This window comes from Hoplias malabaricus, chromosome 13 (assembly GCF_029633855.1).
Source record: "Hoplias malabaricus isolate fHopMal1 chromosome 13, fHopMal1.hap1, whole genome shotgun sequence".
Classification (NCBI taxonomy): domain Eukaryota; kingdom Metazoa; phylum Chordata; class Actinopteri; order Characiformes; family Erythrinidae; genus Hoplias; species Hoplias malabaricus.
Genome location: NC_089812.1, coordinates 22383412 through 22400911, shown reverse-complemented (window position 1 = coordinate 22400911; position 17500 = coordinate 22383412). Strand labels below are relative to the sequence as shown.

The 17500-nt window shown below is 46.3% G+C and overlaps 1 protein-coding gene across 1 annotated transcript in view; it reads right to left on the bottom strand.

Moving 5' to 3' along the window:
- The window catches only part of rarab (retinoic acid receptor, alpha b), a 95630-nt gene that overhangs the window by 58344 nt on the left and 19786 nt on the right, over window positions 1-17500 (bottom strand). Inside the window, exon 2 of the mRNA XM_066642086.1 lies at window positions 2508-2985. Coding sequence (XP_066498183.1) covers window positions 2508-2676 — 169 coding nt within the window. The 5' untranslated portion in view covers window positions 2677-2985. The remainder of the gene's footprint in view (window positions 1-2507; window positions 2986-17500) is intronic.

Below are 17500 nucleotides of genomic sequence, written 5' to 3'. Positions count from 1 at the left end.
TTCCCCACTTTTTGTTTACCCACTTTTTGTCTGAACTCTGTCCTGGAGTTGTATTTAGTTTGAGGTCGAGGGTCTTTATCCTGGATCGTGTCTGGAGAGAGATCAGATCAGAACTGTGCAGCGTTATCACTGTGTAATGGTTATGAAACCAGAAGAAATATAAACTCCTCATGACCTTGTGATGCTTTCTGTTCATCATGACCCCTGCAGCTCTCTCTCTCTCTCTCTCTATTTTCCTTTCAGCTAATCTGGCCGGCTGCTGGAGTTGCACACTCATTCTAATCCCACCCCCCATACCTCAGAGCGCCACTTCAGTTAAATATAGATCATCACTTAATGCCAGTAGAAACTGCCAACTACTAACTCTCCCTCCCTCTCTCTCTCTCTCTCTCTCTCTCTCTCTCTCTCTCTCTCTCTCTCTATCCCTCTTGTTCTGAGTTGATGAAGTTGAAGCCAATGTTCTGGGAGCAGTTGGAGTCAGTGATTAATGTTTGTTGTTTTTCCCCCGTTTTAAATTTCAGTCTGAATCTGAATCAGAGTGAAGTCAAAAATATGTCACTTTAATACTAACATGTTTACACCCGTGTTCCATAGTGCAGTTTCCGCAGAACCAGCACCAGAACCAGCCCGAGGGTGAGGGCATCGTTGACGAAAAGCAGTAGATGAGATGATGATTAACATCATCCTCAGAGCAGTGTGTCTCTGACGGTTCAGTCCCCGTCTCTCGCCAGGATCAGAGACGTCCCCTCCGTCGTGTGGCAGTATGTAGAGATGTTAAGCCCATCGGGGGGGGTAATAATTAGCCCCCGTGAGTGGCAAGGAGCACTCCGCAGACGGAGTGTGTGGAGATTAGAGAGTGTGTGCTAGCTGCCCTGAGAACGAGGGAGGGTTATTCTGTAATGTGTAAATGAAGAGCCCCCCGCTGTGATTCAGCAACAGGTTCACACCAAACACACACTGCTGCGAAACACTGCGCACTGTCGCTGGAGTGTGTGAAAACCTTACAGTCCGGACATGTTTAGTGGCTAAATTTATCGTTGGTTGGTTTCGCACTGAATGGAGTGACTACATAATGATGGAATTACACACAAATGATTATTAATTTAAAAAACTATGATTACGAGATATATTTACTCTTCATTTTCATACATTTCCTCGTTTCTATGATTATTATATAGTATTTGTATAGTTATTATCACAGACTGGGGGGAGTTATGAGGCTGTTCTGTGATTCTGGAGGATAGTAAACACAGGAAGATGCTGCTCTAACATTTCCACTGTGTCACAGAGCAGCACATCAGCATCATCAGCTTTACGTTACATCACTCAGCACATCTGTCACACCCCTGGAACCCCCCTCCTCTGCACTGTCATGGTGTGTATAATCACAAACACACACACACACTCCAGTTACACAAGTTCACACAAGGACTGACGCCTCATGGGCATCATGGGTAGGACGGCGTGTGTGTGTGAGGCAGATGCCATGCCATTATAAACCATCACAGACTCCTACAAACCACCCCAGACCACTACAAACCACCCCAGACCCCTGCAAACCACCCCAGACCCCTGCAAACCACCCCAGACCACTACAAACCACCCCAGACCACTACAAACCATCCCAGACCACTACAAACCGTCCCAGACCACTACAAACCGTCCCAGACCACTACAAACCATCCCAGACTACTACAAACCACCCCAGACCCCTGCAAACCATCCCAGACCACTAAAAACCATCCCAGAGCACTACAAACCATCCCAGACCACAACAAACCATCACAGACCACTACAAACCATCCCAGACTACTACAAACCACCCCAGACCCCTGCAAACCATCCCAGACCACTACAAACCATCCCAGACCACTACAAACCATCCCAGAGCACTACAAACCATCCCAGACCACAACAAACCATCACAGACACCTACAAACCATCACGGACCCCTACAAACCATCCCAGACCACTACAATCCATCCCAGACCCCTATAAACCATCTCAGACCACTACAAACCATCCCAGACCACTACAAACCACCCCAGACCACTACAATCCATCCCAGACCCCTATAAACCATCCCAGACCACTACAAACCACCCCAGACCACTACAAACCATCCCAGACCCCTATAAACCACCCCAGACCCCTGCAAACCATCCCAGAGCACTACAAACCATCCCAGACCACAACAAACCACCCCAGACCACTACAAACCACCCCAGACCCCTGCAAACCATCCCAGACCACTACAAACCACCCCAGACCCCTGCAAATCATCCCAGACCACTACAAAACATCCCAGAGCACTACAAACCATCCCAGACCACTACAAACCATCCCAGAGCACTACAAACCATCCCAGACTACAACAAACCATCACAGACCCTTACAAACCATCACGGACCCCTACAAATAATCACAGACCACTACAAATCATTACAGACCACTACAAACCATCAAAGACCCCCCACCTCCCCACCCCCAGGCGGCGTGGTACTCACTGGCCGGGGACGGCGTGCTGTATCCGCTCACAGGGAGACCGGGCAGGGGGGGTGGCGACAGGCTGCCCAACATGTGGGGGAAGAAATAGGGGTACGGGGGCATGGGGAACGTCCCCAGAGGGGCTCCCACACCCCCAGGCCCCGGCTGAGGCTTTCCATTACCGGACATGGCCCTCACTCACTGAGGTCTCCTACATCTCCATCGCGGGGGGTCCTGCGAGTGTCCGGTGGGAAAAACACTGAAGGTTACTCCTTATATTCCTTAGCTGGGGATGAACCGGATGAGTCTGTATCCAGATGACTCTGTAAATCCAGCTTATTTTTAAGGAAGTATGATCCAAATCCAGATCTTCTCTTGGGGGTCTGGTCCAGGATGCAGTCTCCAGATTGACCAATCAGAGCTGGACAGAGTGGTGGAGGGGATCTGGAGATCACATGATGCTCTATGGTCATCAGACGGAAGTGTAAATATTAGGCCCTTAAAGAAGAGAGAGAGATAGAGAGTTTCAAAGAGTTAATTAAGAACAGCTCTTATTCCTTTCTCAACATCCATGGCTGTGTGTGTGTGTGTGCGTGTGTGTGTGTGTGTGTGTGTGTATGTGTGTGTGTGTGTGTGTGTGTGTGTGTGTGGAGACTCGATTCCCTCAGGGGGATTGATAAAATATCACCTCTCCTTAGTCTTCCTCCAGGTAAAGGCAGCCCCAACTAACGTCCAGCCCCAGAGCCCTGACCTAAGCGTCACTGAAAACCCAACCAGCTTCTGAGACTGAGCTGTGGGGGTGGGGCTACATGCCGAAGGGGTGTGTGCTGAAGAGAGTAGGAGGTGTTTGTTAGCGGTGGAGGCTGTGTGTGATTCCCAGCTTCAACAGGAGATGAAATAAACGAAGGCTGGTTTCATACACAACGCTGCCAAAGTCCCACCAGCCCCTCTGCGTGATATTCCTCCGCTCAGAAAATCCCACCATCCATCACTCCCTCCATGGGTCAATCTGTTTATATTAGCATCCCTCTGTCTGCCATCTATCTTCCTCTAATCTAGTTTACCCCTCAACCCTTCCCCCACTCTGCTGCCTCCGCAAACAGATCTGAAACTCTGCGCTGATAAATCTCATTCACATCTCATTCCCCCCACCACCAGCCAACCAACCCACACTCCAGAGACACAGGGAAACTCTGCAGGGCTTTAACTCAAAGAGAGGGAGAGAGAGCGAGAGAGAGAGAGAGAGAGAGAGAGAGAGAGAGAGAGAGAGAGAGAGAGAGAGAGAGAGAGAGAGAGAAACGAGAGAGATGAGAGAGAGAGAAAAGAGAGAGAAATAGAGAGATAGAGAGAAACGAGAGATGGAGAGAGAGCAAGAAAGATAGAAAAGAGAGATACAGAGAGCAAGAAAGAGAGAGAGAGAGAGAGAGAGAAAGAGAGAGAGAGAGAGAGAGAGGAGAAATGGGAGATATAGAGAGGGGGAGAGAGAGAGACAGAGAGAGAGAAAGGGAGAGTGAGAGAGAGTGTGAGAGAGAGAGAGAAAAAAGAGAGATACAGAGAACGAGAGAGAGAGAGAGAGATGAAAGAGTGTGGGTCCCTCATTGTACTATGCGCAGTTCAGAAATCTAACTCATACATTTTTAAATGCTGTTGTAAGTAGGTTAAAGCCCTCAGCTCCATCTCACGCAGCATGTGTGTGTGTGTGTGTGTGTGTGCGTGTGTGTGTGTGTGTGCGCGTAACATATGTATATAGCTACAGTGTGTTTATACACATGAACAGATCTGTACAAACGAATGTGCACAAACACGCAGTAACACCAGAGTCCATGTGTGTCCAGATTTATCCCACAATTTGATGAGGAGTCAAATACTTAAATTCCGACTTTAAAGTCACAGTCCACTGCTTTTCAAGTTCATAAAAATGATTAAATATTAAACTTAAAGATCCCCCCCTCACAGAGTCGGTGTTTACCCCAGTGTTGTATTCAGTATATATTTCTACAGTAAAGCACTTTAACAGAGTTTAACCCTCTACAAATCCCCCTCCGCTGCGGCTCTGAGCTCAGGAGTGGGTCGAATCACAGAATGATTGAGTGTGTGTCGCCCTGTGAAGGACTGGCGCCCCCTCCGGGGTGTGTTCCTGCCTTGTGCCCAGTGATTCCGGGTAGGCTCCGGACCCACCGCCACCCTGAACTGGATAAGGGTCACAGACAATGAGAAAACATTTTCTGTTTTATTATAATATGAACTTTTACTCACGTGAGAGATTTTTTAATCACATTTCAATTATGATATCTCCATTTCCACTTTGTCTTGCCTCATAAAACCAAAACAAACACAGAGCACAGCATCTATACTTTAGACTAAAACTCACTGAGTTTTGCGACTAGACTGAATATTAGTTGCAGCCCTACATTCAGATAGTAACGTACCAATAAGGTCTTATGGCCTATCGCTGATTTGTTTATATGTGTGTGTAGTTCTATGTGTGTGTGTGTGTGTGTGTGTGTGTGCAGTTGTGTGGTTGCGGGCTGACAAGTAAACAACAGGAATACACAATGTCAAAGGTCTCTTGGTCTGACCTTTGTTATTTTCGACATCGCTGAGGTAGGACATCTGACATTTATGCCAGTTCTACAGGCAACACACACACGCGCACACACACACACACACAGACACACACACAAGAAGTATCTTCTACTTCTTCCAAGGTTGCCCGCGGCGCTGGACCTCATCTCACCTACATGCACTAATGGATGAGAATGTCAAAGCCAGTGAAGCATGAGGCCCTCAGAGTGTGTGTGTGTGTGTGGATGGATGGCGATTGTCAACAGCGATCACTCTTGGCATTATATCTGAAGCAGCTCAAATGTATTCCACCAGCAGGAAGAAAGAATAAATGACACCATGCAAACATTCAGCGCCGAGGGCGGGAGCGCCACCGTATTCTGTTACTCAACCAGTGCGCTGTTAGCCTTTAGCTGCACACCCATCATCTCACCACATTACACACTAATGACCCTTAACCCTTAGAAAACCGGGAGGCCGAGTTCATCTTATCTATACAAACATTGATGTAAACAAGAGGACCGCGTATGTCCACAAAATAATTCTCCTATGGATTTGACCAAACTTCCCAGTCAGAGCAGGAATTAGCTGTAGGTGTGAGTGAGTGACTGGCGTCCCCTCCAGCGTGTGTTCCTGCCTTGCAGTGAATGTTGGTGTTTGTCTGTGAATGCTGATGTTTGTTGGTGAATAATGGTGTTTGTCTGTGAATGTTGGTGTTTGTCGGTGAATGATGATGTTTGTCGGTGAGTGATGGTGTTTGTCACTGATGGTGTTTGTCGGTGAGTGATGGTGTTTGTCAGTGAATGTTGGTGTTTGTCAGTGAATGATGATGTTTGTCGGTGAGTGATGGTGTTTGTCACTGAGTGATGGCGTTTGTCGGTGAGTGATGGTGTTTGTCAGTGGATGTTGGTGTTTGTCTGTGAATGATGGTGTTTGTCACTGAGTGTTGTGTTTGTCAGTTAATGTTGGTGTTTGTCGGTGAATGATGGTGTTTGTCATTGAGTGTTGGTGTTTGTCAGTGAATGTTGGTGTTTGTCGGTGAATGATTGTGTTTGCCGGTGAATGTTGGTGTTTGTTGGTGAATGTTGGTGTTTGTCTGGGAATTATAGTGTTTGTCAGTGAATGTTGGTGTTTGTTGGTGAATGATGATGTTTGTCGGTGAGTGATGGTGTTTGTCACTGGGTGATGGTGTTTGTCGGTGAGTAATGGTGTTTGTCGGTGAGTGATGGTGTTTGTCGGTGAATGATGGCGTTTGTCATCGAGTGTTGGTGTTTGTCAGTGAATGTTGGTGTTTGTCGGTGAATGATGGTGCTTGTAATTGAGTGTTGGTGTTTGTCAGTGAATGTTGGTGTTTGTCGGTGAATGATGGTGCTTGTAATTGAGTGTTGGTGTTTGTCAGTGAATGTTGGTGTTTGTCGGTGAATGTTGGTGTTTGTCTGGGAATTATAGTGTTTGTCAGTAATTGTTGGTGTTTGTTGGTGAATGATGATGTTTGTCCGTGAGTGATGCTGTTTGTCAGTGAGTGATGTTGTTTGCTGGTGAATGTAAAGTTGTGTGTGAAGCCTGTACATAGCTGAAGGAATGTGGAGCTGAGGTTCTGTTCACACACTCACTGCTCATCTCCCTGAGATCCCTGCTCACCGCCCCCCCCCCTACACACACACACACAGAAGGAAGGAGGAATGTGACACTCTTTCTCTGAAAGTCCTCCTCTGGGACATTTTATTGTGCAGTAGGAGAGCACTTCGGCCAAGGACGTTTGGAAAGAGAACAGATTTGAGGAGAGTGAAAAAGGAATAGTACCTGGCAACCCTCCAGTGGTGGTGGGGGGGGGGAATTGAGAGCAACAGGTGAAATTTTCACAACAGATTCAAGCAGTTTCTTCTGAAACACATTTACGAACCATGAAAGTATTTTTCAGAGAGGGACACAGCACCTCATTTGTTTCTAAATATCAGTGCTGTGCAGTTAAAAACAAGTATCTCCAAAATTGTAACTTTACAGGAGAAGGAAAAAACCTTCTTAACTTCAGTGTGAAAATCTTTTATTCCAAGTAATTTTGGACCATTTTTATTGGTTCATTCTTCATTAAATTTGAGCAGCAGCTATCTTTCACACTGTGGGATTCATGGCGAATGGACCATTAGAAATGGTCTAAAATTACAGTTATATGCCACAAAAATACATGTTTTTCTCAGGACATTAACAGCAGGTCAGTGTCTGAGAGACAGCGGACAACACCCACCATACTCCTCCCATTCTGCCTCCCTATAGACCCCACCCCCTGTCTGCCTCCATATAGACCACACCCCTTTCTGCCTCCCTATAGACCCCACCCCCATCTTACTCCCTATAGACCACATCCACTGTCTGACTCCCTATAAACCCCACCCCCTGTCTGAATCTCTATACACCCTACCTCCTGTCTGTCTGACTCCCTATAGACCACATCCACTGTCTGACTCCCTCTAGGCTCCACCCCAATAATGTGTGTAAATAATTTCAAATTTATTAAGTTTTTTAATTAGTAAAATTAGACAACAACAACAACAATAATAATAATAATAATAATAATAATCCTGGTTGTTTTTATTGTTATTACATGGTTAATTTTTTTTTCAGCTACTATAACGCTCTGGCAAAACTCCCTTGCACAGTCATGCTAACACTGAACTGAGAGGGTGGAGTGGTGAGTGATGTAGGCCAGGGCAGTGAATCAGGGAGTTGTGTGTGTGTGTGTGTGTGTGTTCTGGGGAAGGATCTACGAGTGAAACAGTTTTGGCCGCCACCCAAACTGACTCATCAAGGCATGTCTCACACATTCAGTGTGTGTCCAAAAGTGTGTGGACACCTGGACACGAAAAGCATTGGTCAGCTGTTCATGCGGGAATCAAGTGGGATCAGGTGCTGATGTTGGAGGGTTATTTCAGGCCACTCTACGGGTGTTTTTCTACTGCATAGTCCCTACTCTACTCGACTGTACTGGACTCTACCAGATTCTACTGGACTCCGTTCTCTGTTTGGTCCCTGGTTGGTTTTTTTTCACGTCCACAGCTCCCCACCGAAATGTATCGCGTGTCATCTCAAAACCATGTCTCTAACGAGAAGAGTGGGCTTTGGAATCCACAACAATGGCAGAGGTAACGTTAAGCGGTGTTTACTCATGGTGTATTGGCATGTTGTTGTTGTTTGGGACTGAACTCAACTCCGTCATCAGTTCAGACAGATCAGTAGAGTTTGTTCCTTCCTTTTTGCAGCGTCCAGCTCTCGCTGGATTCATTCATCGGCCACCGATCCAAGGAGCGTTTGAACCTCTTCAAAAGACCACGGCGTAATTTTACGAGCTGCCATCGTGAGTCGGATAAAAACAAATGTGATCTCTGCTGCAGCTAGAGATTTTACAGGTGGAGAGTTGGTGCTGGACGTCTGTGTTGCGTGGCGTAGAGTGATGACTCTCTCTGGACAATCAGCGCTCTGCAAGGTTTACACACCACGGTTTAGTCCCTACTCGACTCTCTCTGAACCACGAGAGAACCGCGACTAAACAAGAACCTACTTCCAGAACCAGGACCTGATTTACTGGGTGGAGAAAGTAAAAAGCTGAGTAGAGCCGAGTTGTGTCTGGACACTGCAGTGGAAAAGCACCATAGCACTCATAGTACTGGGGGGCTTCATACCCCTCTAGCCCATGCCCTTAAACTCATGCACCTGCTCACAGTGCTCATATATACTGTGTGTGTGTGTGCACCTGAACATCGGGATCCACAGTGTGTGACCGTTAATGTAGCATTGTGTGTTCAGGTTAAGTATCAATGGACACATTTGTGGGTGGGGCTTAAAAAGAGTCATGATCTTACATTATCACTTGGACTGATGGTGTTTTTGAGCATCAGCTGTATAGAGAAGAGCATCCCTAACACACACACACACACACAGAGACACATACACACACACAAACAGAAGGCCATCTTTTTGGTTCAATGTCTTTTTGTTAAAAATATCTCTGTTCATTAGCATTCCCCATTAGAGACGAGGGGGAGTGGGGGAAGAGGGAGATAGAGCGAAGTGGGGGGGAGACAGGGGAAGAGAGAAAGGGAGAGAGGGGGGAAGCGAGAGAGAGAGAGAGAGAGGGGAAGAGAGAGGGTGGGGAAGAGAGAGGGGGAAGAGGGAGAGAGGGAATAATGAAAGTCCAGGCCTCTGTAATGGGTTCCATTTCCCCATTCCCTCATCCATTAAGGCGGGTAAATGAAATGAAGGGAAATGAATTGAGATATTGCCAGCGTATACTAAAGGAGACACGAGAGAGAGAGAGAGAGAGAGGGAGAGAGAGAGAGAGCCATTACTGAAGCTATGATCTAAGCACAGGCGATAAATCCTTGGCCTAAATGAGGTCCATCACCTTCCTGAAGCTGGAAGAGCTAAATGGAGGCGTTCATCACGGACACATACGACACTGAAGATGCATTTCAATTAAAAAACAGGAGACACACACACACACACAGGTTTCCATTTATTGTACAGTACACTGACTTACCCACCCATTACCCTAATATCTCCATCTTCTTTTTCTTCTTCATCCAACATTAGAGCTGGGCGAAACAGGCAGAATTTCTATCACGATACATTTCTTCATTTCAGTCAATATGATATCATTCAAATTTCAATATGAACAATATAAACACCACAGAGAAACTGCCAAGAACACCCACAACTGCACCTTAAAACCACATTAAAACTAATTCTCCAAGTTTATGAAACATCCTTCTGTAAAAGTATATAATATTTTATTTATAAATCCAGCACCTTCTCTGTAAGAAGAGAAACGTGTTACAGTGCATAGGTTTCACTTGTATTTTTAAATTTGAACTAGGGGTGGGCAATATGACCCTAAAAAAATATCACGATATTTTAGGGTATTTTGCTATAACGATATTCTTGGCGATACGAAAAAAACACTGAAAAATACTTTTATTATTTCAAGAACACACTGCTGCAACAACATAAAAGTTATATTAATATTAAATTCATTCATTCATTCATTATCTGTAACCGCTTATCTAATTCAGGGTCGCGGGGGGTCCAGAGCCTACCTGGAATCATTGGGCACAAGGCAGGAATACACCCTGGAGGGGGCGCCAGTCCTTCACAGGGCAACACAGACACACACAGATACACTTCACTCACACCTACGGACACTTTGGAGTCGCCAATCCACCTACTAACGTGTGTTTTTGGACTGTGGGAGGAAACCGGAGCACCCGGAGGAAACCCACGCGGACACGGGGAGAACACACCAACTCCTCACAGACAGTCACCCGGAGCAGGAATCGAACCCACAACCTCCAGGTTCCTGGAGCTGTGTGACTGTGAGGAGTCCTGCTGCGCCACCGTGCCGCCCCAATATTAAATTATATTATATATAAATTGGTTTCTTCTTATTATTTACTTTATTTAGTTTATTTTACTACAATTTCAAACATTCAGTAGAGGCAACAAAAAATGTGCTTATTTTGTAAGCAAGTTAATAATTTTGTATGAAAAATAACATAGCATATAAATCTACCACACAAACAAAATGCAGAAAATGTAGTGTGTGTATAAACAGCAAACGTAAAAAACTATTCAGAAAATAACCTTAAAATGTCACTGTAAATAACAAAACAATCAGAGAATGGTGTCTTGAGCCGAGTCAGTGGAGGTTATCTGCTGGGGTTAGAGCTCATTGGTTGTTGAACTCTTCTAACAGCGTTTTTGATTTTCCTCGTCCTCAGCCGGGGGCTTCTGCTCGAGGTGAAACAGATTAGTTATGTTTCCCCCTTCTGTTGTTATAGGCTTCTTTTATTTCTTACAAAATACAGAATATTCTGTAACAACACCCCCTCCACACGACTGATGCCCTTTTTTTGAAGCAAATTCCTCCGCCTCAGAGCCACTCTCCACCGTACCTCACTGTGCCTAAGACTCATTCTTCATTTACATAATTCTTACCAAAAAATAATCTTCCTCCAGTTGGTTCATTACTACACACTTCAGAATAATATAATAATAAAGAATAATAATAATAATAATGTCAGGCAGAGGACTTTTAATTTAAAAACACTGGCTCTCTGCTCTTCTAATGATAAACAGACACTCTCTCTCTCTCTCTCTCTCTCTCTCTCTTTCACACTGCACCTTCCTATATATAAAAAAAACCCTACTTATCCACCAAACCGTGATGAGACAGAGATAACGGAAGTGTGTCCACGGGGACAGAAGAGAGAAATAGTGGGGGAAACAGAGACCCAGTGACCCAGAGAGAAAGGAGTGAGTGAATGAGAGAGAGAGAGAGAGAGAGAGAGAGAGAGAGAGAGGTATAGGACACACTAAAGTTACAGTCAGTGTAGTGTATCTTTAAAGGTACAGCAATGGTGTTCAGTTGTGTTCCCTAAAGGTTCATTATACTCTCTTCTCCAGAAGGAGAGGGGGATATCTGTAATGGTTCATTATACAACTGTGTAACATAAAAGAACATAATAAAAGTCCTGGAGATGAAACAGTGCGAATGAAACCAACACAGTGTTAAAATCAGTTCTACAGTTTTCAGCTCAGACCCATCGGCTCGTAGTGAAAGAGGGAGCCATCAGGGCCGAGAGCACAGTGTCGGGGGCAGTGGGCCCGTGCAGACCACTGGTCAGTGCCTTTCTCTGGAGGTGATGGCAGCCGTGTCTCAGACGCATGCAGGACACTGATAATGAGAGGTGTCCAAACACGTCTGCAGCGGGGAGACGAACTGGACACAGCAGAAGGGCGCTTGGGTCCACAGCTTCAACGTCAGAAGAACCCTCACGCACACAGCATAGGGCACACGCACACACTGACCCCATTCCTGCAGCACTCCTCAACCAGAGAGAGAGAAAGAGAGAGAGAGAGAGAGAGAAAGAGAGAGAGAGAGAGAGAGAGAGAGAGAGAGAGAGAGAGAGAGAGAGAGTGTGTGTGTGTTATGTAAGAGTAGGAAAGCGGGCTGGGAGTGGCTGGGGGAAGGTGGGGGGAAGGGAACTCTTTGAGCTTGTTATACAATTTGTTTAGGAGCAGAGATAAACGTCATTACCCACGTGTGAGAGAGAGAGAGAGAGAGAGAGAGAGAGAGAGAGAGAGAGAGAGAGTGAGAGAGTGAGAGAGAGAGAGAGAGAGAGAAAGACAGAGAGAGAGAGAGAGTGTGATAGAGTGAGAGAGAGAGCGAGTGAGAGAAACTGAGAGGGAGAGAGACAAACAGAAAGAAAGACAGAGAGAGAGACAGAGAGAGAGAGAGTGAGAGAAAGAGTGAGACGGTGAGAGAGACAAAGAAAGACAAAGAGAGAAGAGGAAAGAGAGAGAAAGAGAGAGACAAAGAAAGACAAAGAGAGAGGAGGAAAGAGAGAGAAAGAGAGAGAGAAAAAAGACAGAGTAGAGAGAAAAAGAAAGAGGAAGAAAGCGAGAGAGGAGAGAGAGACAGAGAGAGAGAGAGAGAGAGAGAAAGACAGAGAGAAAGACAGAGAGAGAGAAAGCGTGAGAGAGAAAGACAAAGAGAGGAGAGAGACAGAGAACGTGAAAAGGAGAGAGAGAGAGAGAGAGAGAGAGAGAGAGAGAGAGAGAGAGAGAGAGCGAGCAAGTATCCCGGGGTGTTAAAGGAGGGAACCTCATGTAAATGGGCCTCTGCTGGAGGAGAGAATATTGGATTCTGGGAAAGCCATCCATTACCCCACACCCCCACACAGGAGAGGGGAGACGAGGGGAAGGAGGGATGGAGGGATGTGGGGGGAGGAGTGATAGATAGCAGTCTGAGTTTTAATCAGCACTTCGCCTCCAGCCCACTGCAGGCAGCTGTATCCCTCAACAACCCCCTTCCCCCCTCCCTCTCCCCCCCTTCTCTCCCTTCCCCTCCTCGCTCTCGTGTAGGCTCCCGACCCGCTGCCACCCTGGTGAGGTTGAATCAGTGACAGATTATTAATGAATGAATGAATGAATGAGCTCCGGTTTCCTCCCACTGTCCAAAAACACACGTTGCAGGTGGATTGGTGACTCGAAAGTGTCCGTAGGTGTGAGTGAATGTGTGTGTGTCTGTGTTGCCCTGTGAAGGACTGGCGTCCCCTCCAGGGTGTATTCCCACCTTGCGCCCAATGATTCCAGGTAGGCTATGGACCCCCCGCGACCCTAAATTGGATAAGCGGTTACAGATAATGGATGGATGGATGGATGAATGAATGAATGAATGAATAAATGGATGAATGAAAAAACCATGTGTTGTGCTGAACACTGCGTCTAGTTTTCAGGAACCGTCCCTGACCCTGAGACCCTCACACAGGCTTACGATAAGAAGTAAACTTAGTAGTGCACTAGAAAGTGCACAAGTGTGTCTTAATCCAGAAGTGAGGAACATCTGGCCAGGACTGTGAGCTGGAGGCAGAGTCTGGAGGGGAGGCATCTTCTCTGGACACAATAAAGCCTCCACTATGAGGTTAGAGCGAGGCCTGGAGCCTGGACTGACTCTGTGTGTGTGTGTGTCTCATTCCTCACATCTGCCCTTTAATATGGTTTAGAAAACTCCCCACTAATGATGTCATTACCACAGATAAGCAGACACGCCGCTGGGGACAAAACACCTACCAGACCCCCTCTGATTTACCCTTTAATACCCTTTAAAACAGAAAACACCCTCCTCCTACAAACCGCAGCCTCGGCAGGGCCACACCTTTAAGGTGGAATGAAAAATGAGTCACACAAAGAAGCTAGCTTCAGTCTTTCAACACATTTAAGGTGGTATGAACAATCATTGAATCAAGAAGCTAGCCTTTTAATGTTGACATGTTTAAGGTGGAATGGAATATAATTAAAACAAGCAAATAACTTCACTCTTCTAAAGTCAACATATTTAAGGTGGAATAAAACATTCAAACAAAAAGCTAACTTGAACCTTGCAACCGCAACTCATTTAAGGTGGAATGAAAAATCTACTGAAAGATGTGTGCTGTGATGAATACTGCGTCTTGGATTGTTACAGATTAATCCTGATTAACGCCCTTAATGCTGGAGCAAGGTGTGTCCAGGAATGTCCTGAAGAAATGGGCTGTAAACAATGAGAGAGGGAGAGATGGACTCCGACAGAGGGGTGTGTGTGTGTGTGTGTGTGTGTGTGTTAGTGTGTCTTCTGAGGTGCAGTAGAAGTGAAGTGAGTGTTATGTTATTAATAATTCATGCGCAGATGAAGCGTTTCCAGCTGAAACCTCGACACATTCAGCATGACACACATCTTTACAATTAATATTAATAACAATAATATTAATGTTTATTAATATTTATAACCATACAGAACAACAACAACAGTGACACGATAACCCATGACTCCTCAGCAGTTTCTCTTTAATGTTTCATCAGGAGGTGACGGAACTCTGAGCCCCTCCTCTGGGCTTGGTCCTTCAGCCTCGAGTGTGTGACGCTCCGCTGAGCCAACTGTGATATAGACAGACTGACAGACTGACTGACTGACTCACTCACTCACTCATCTGAAAACACTTTATCCTCATTAGGGTCGCACGTGTCCAGAGCCCCACCCTGAATCACAGAGCACAAGACAGAAACCCAGTCTCTCACACACTCACGCAGTCACTCACTCACACACTCACACCTGTGGACAACTCCAGACACTCACCCAGTCACTCACACACTCACACCTATGGACAGCTTCACACACTCACACAATCACACAATCTACCTCTGTGTGTTTGGACAGTGAGATGAAACTGGGTCACCAGGAGAAAACCCACAAAGACACAGGGAGAACACACTCCTCACAGACCGTGACCCAAGCTGAGGATCCTACGGTCTTCCAGAAGTTACATAGTGCTGAGCCAATAGAAACAATGACAGAGGCCCTATTCTCACTGTTTCAAGTGAGTGGAGCATCACCTAGTGTCACTTTAAAAAGCACCTTTTGAAAAATAAGTTCCAGTTTTCCAAATAAAAGCTGCTCATGGCCGTCCAAAACAAGCTGCTCAGAGGCTTGTGGTTGGCCGAAAGTTCTCAGACCCCCTGCAGTGGTCTTTCAGCTTAGAGAGCAGAGTGCTGACCCTAGACCACATGCTTGGAACTGGATGCTGAGATGCCGCCCCCCACAGGGCCATGAGTCCTTGGTTAAAACCAGGAGAAAAGACAGCGGCCGACAGAGGGTCACCTGCCCTGTCACACAGCAGCACCATCAGCAGTGTCTCTCTCACACCCACACACACACTGTCCACACTGCAGAACATGTTGTGGCAACTGAATTCAGTCGCAATACAATCAACATATTTAAAATTACTCCTCTTACAACAGTTGTAAGGATATAATGCTCTTGTGGCTGTATGCCGTCAAATCCTCACAGCAATGTTCCAACATCTAACACACAGCCTGCAAAGAGTAGCTTCCTCTGAAACACATAGAGCCCCACCATATGTCTGCTAACACACATCACTGAAGCTCAACACGCTTGAGGAGAACAGGTTCTGTTAAGTCTTGGTTCTGTTATGTTAGACCCATGAATCGCTTGTTGTGTGCATGTGCACATTAATGTGTACCCGGAGGCCACCAACCCACACACAGTGAAACAAGACCACAGTCAGTTTTTTGTGTGCTCCCTGAGTCTGAAAAAATGAGACGTTCTGATTGGGCTCCACTTGCAGAGACTTTAGTATCGCCCCGCCCCCTTGTCTGAATCTGTCCAATCACAGCGCTTGACCTGCGTTTATGTGAGAGCACAAAGACAAGGTTAAACAGACACAACGAGTGCCGAGAAATAAGAGTACTGAGTACAAACGTAGAAAATGAGAACGGAGAAGAAAGAGAACCGAGCGAAAATGGCTAATAAACAGAGCTTCAGCTCCTCGCTCCTCACTGCTGTGCGCTCGGGTTCGGGGTGAACAGCTAGCAGCTCATTATCATTTAAAGAAACAGGCGCTAAAAGCAGGCGTTCTGAACAGGGCTGTTTACACAGGGGGAGAGCGCTGCTGTGGGGCTCATGGGGTTTGGACCAAAGCAGGTTCATTAACCCTTTGATGAGATAAAGACCTCAGAAGTGTGTTGGTCTTAAACCTCGTGCTAGGATTCCACCACAGACCACAGCTGGAGTTCCTACAGTGACCTACTCCCTGAGACTTTCTGAAAGTGAGACCCGCAGAGGTTTTCATTTCAAGTGAAATATGATCAGAGAGAAGGGCAGTCCACAGCATCACGTCCTCAACGTTACTCACCCAAGCGCTCTCAGTTCCTCTAAACCAGAAACTGGGAACTGCACTGGCCATGCGTCCGGGAGTCTGTGGCCGTCTCAGCAGAAGCACCAGACATCAAAGCACAGCCACAAAGACATTTCCGCAGTGTCTGCCCACCACACCAAAGGAAAAGAGCTCACCCAGCATGTGACGGAGCAGTCGGGTTCCTCACACGGGCGTCAGGAGGAACACACTCTGCCCTTTTGCTGTTTATCTGAAGATCGCGAGTTAGTGCGCTCCTCGGGTTTGGTTGGGTTCGGGTCTGTCACTCCTGGATGAGTTTTCCCGAAAACCAGCAAACCCAGCGTCTGTCAGCTCAGTCACCTGTCTCAGCATCACCGCCTCAGAGCTGCAGACCTCACGAGTCAACCCATGAGACACAAGATCATGGATTGTGTGTGTGTGTGTGTGTGTGTGTTTAGCTGTACACAGGGGGGTTTATTTGAGTGGCTTGTTTTCTTTGTTTCTTTTGAACTATGCTCAGTTTTACAGAAGTGGGGGACATTGACAGGACCAGCGCCACAAGAACTTTCATCGTGGACTGACATAGTTATTATTGTTAAAAAGGACATCAAAACCCCACACGCCTCAGCGCTTGTTTCTTTAAATGATAATGAGCCACTCGCTGTTCATCCAGACCCCGAGTGTACAGTAGTGAGGAGCAGAAGCTTCTCCATTTTTACTCAGTGCTCTTATTTATTCGTGCTCGTTGTGCCTGTTTTGCTGCGTTTAAGCTTGTCTTTGTGCTCTCACATAAATGCGGGTCCAGCGCTGTGATTGGACAGACTCAGAAAAGGGGGCGGGGTGATTCTCTGCACTTGACGTCGGAAGCGGAGCAGAATCAGGTAAGTGATACTAATGAAGAAGTGTCCAATGAAGAGACTCATGTAGTGCCTGAATTTGTATAAAAAAGGACATAAATACAGACCACGACCGTCTAAGCCACAGAGCTCAGTCCACAGAGGGCCACAGAGCTCTCTCGGAACGGTGCTAAAGCAATTACTGCTAGAACCATGAGGTCTATTAGTTCCTGTTTGGGTCAGTTCTCATTTCTGAACGTGCAGAAGAAGAAGCCCTTTGTACAGAACTGTCAAACAAAAACACGTCTCTCCAACTGACAGCTTCCCGAGAGCAGCCTCTACAGCGAATGTGAGTTAATACACAGAGAGTTTATTCAGTATCCAACA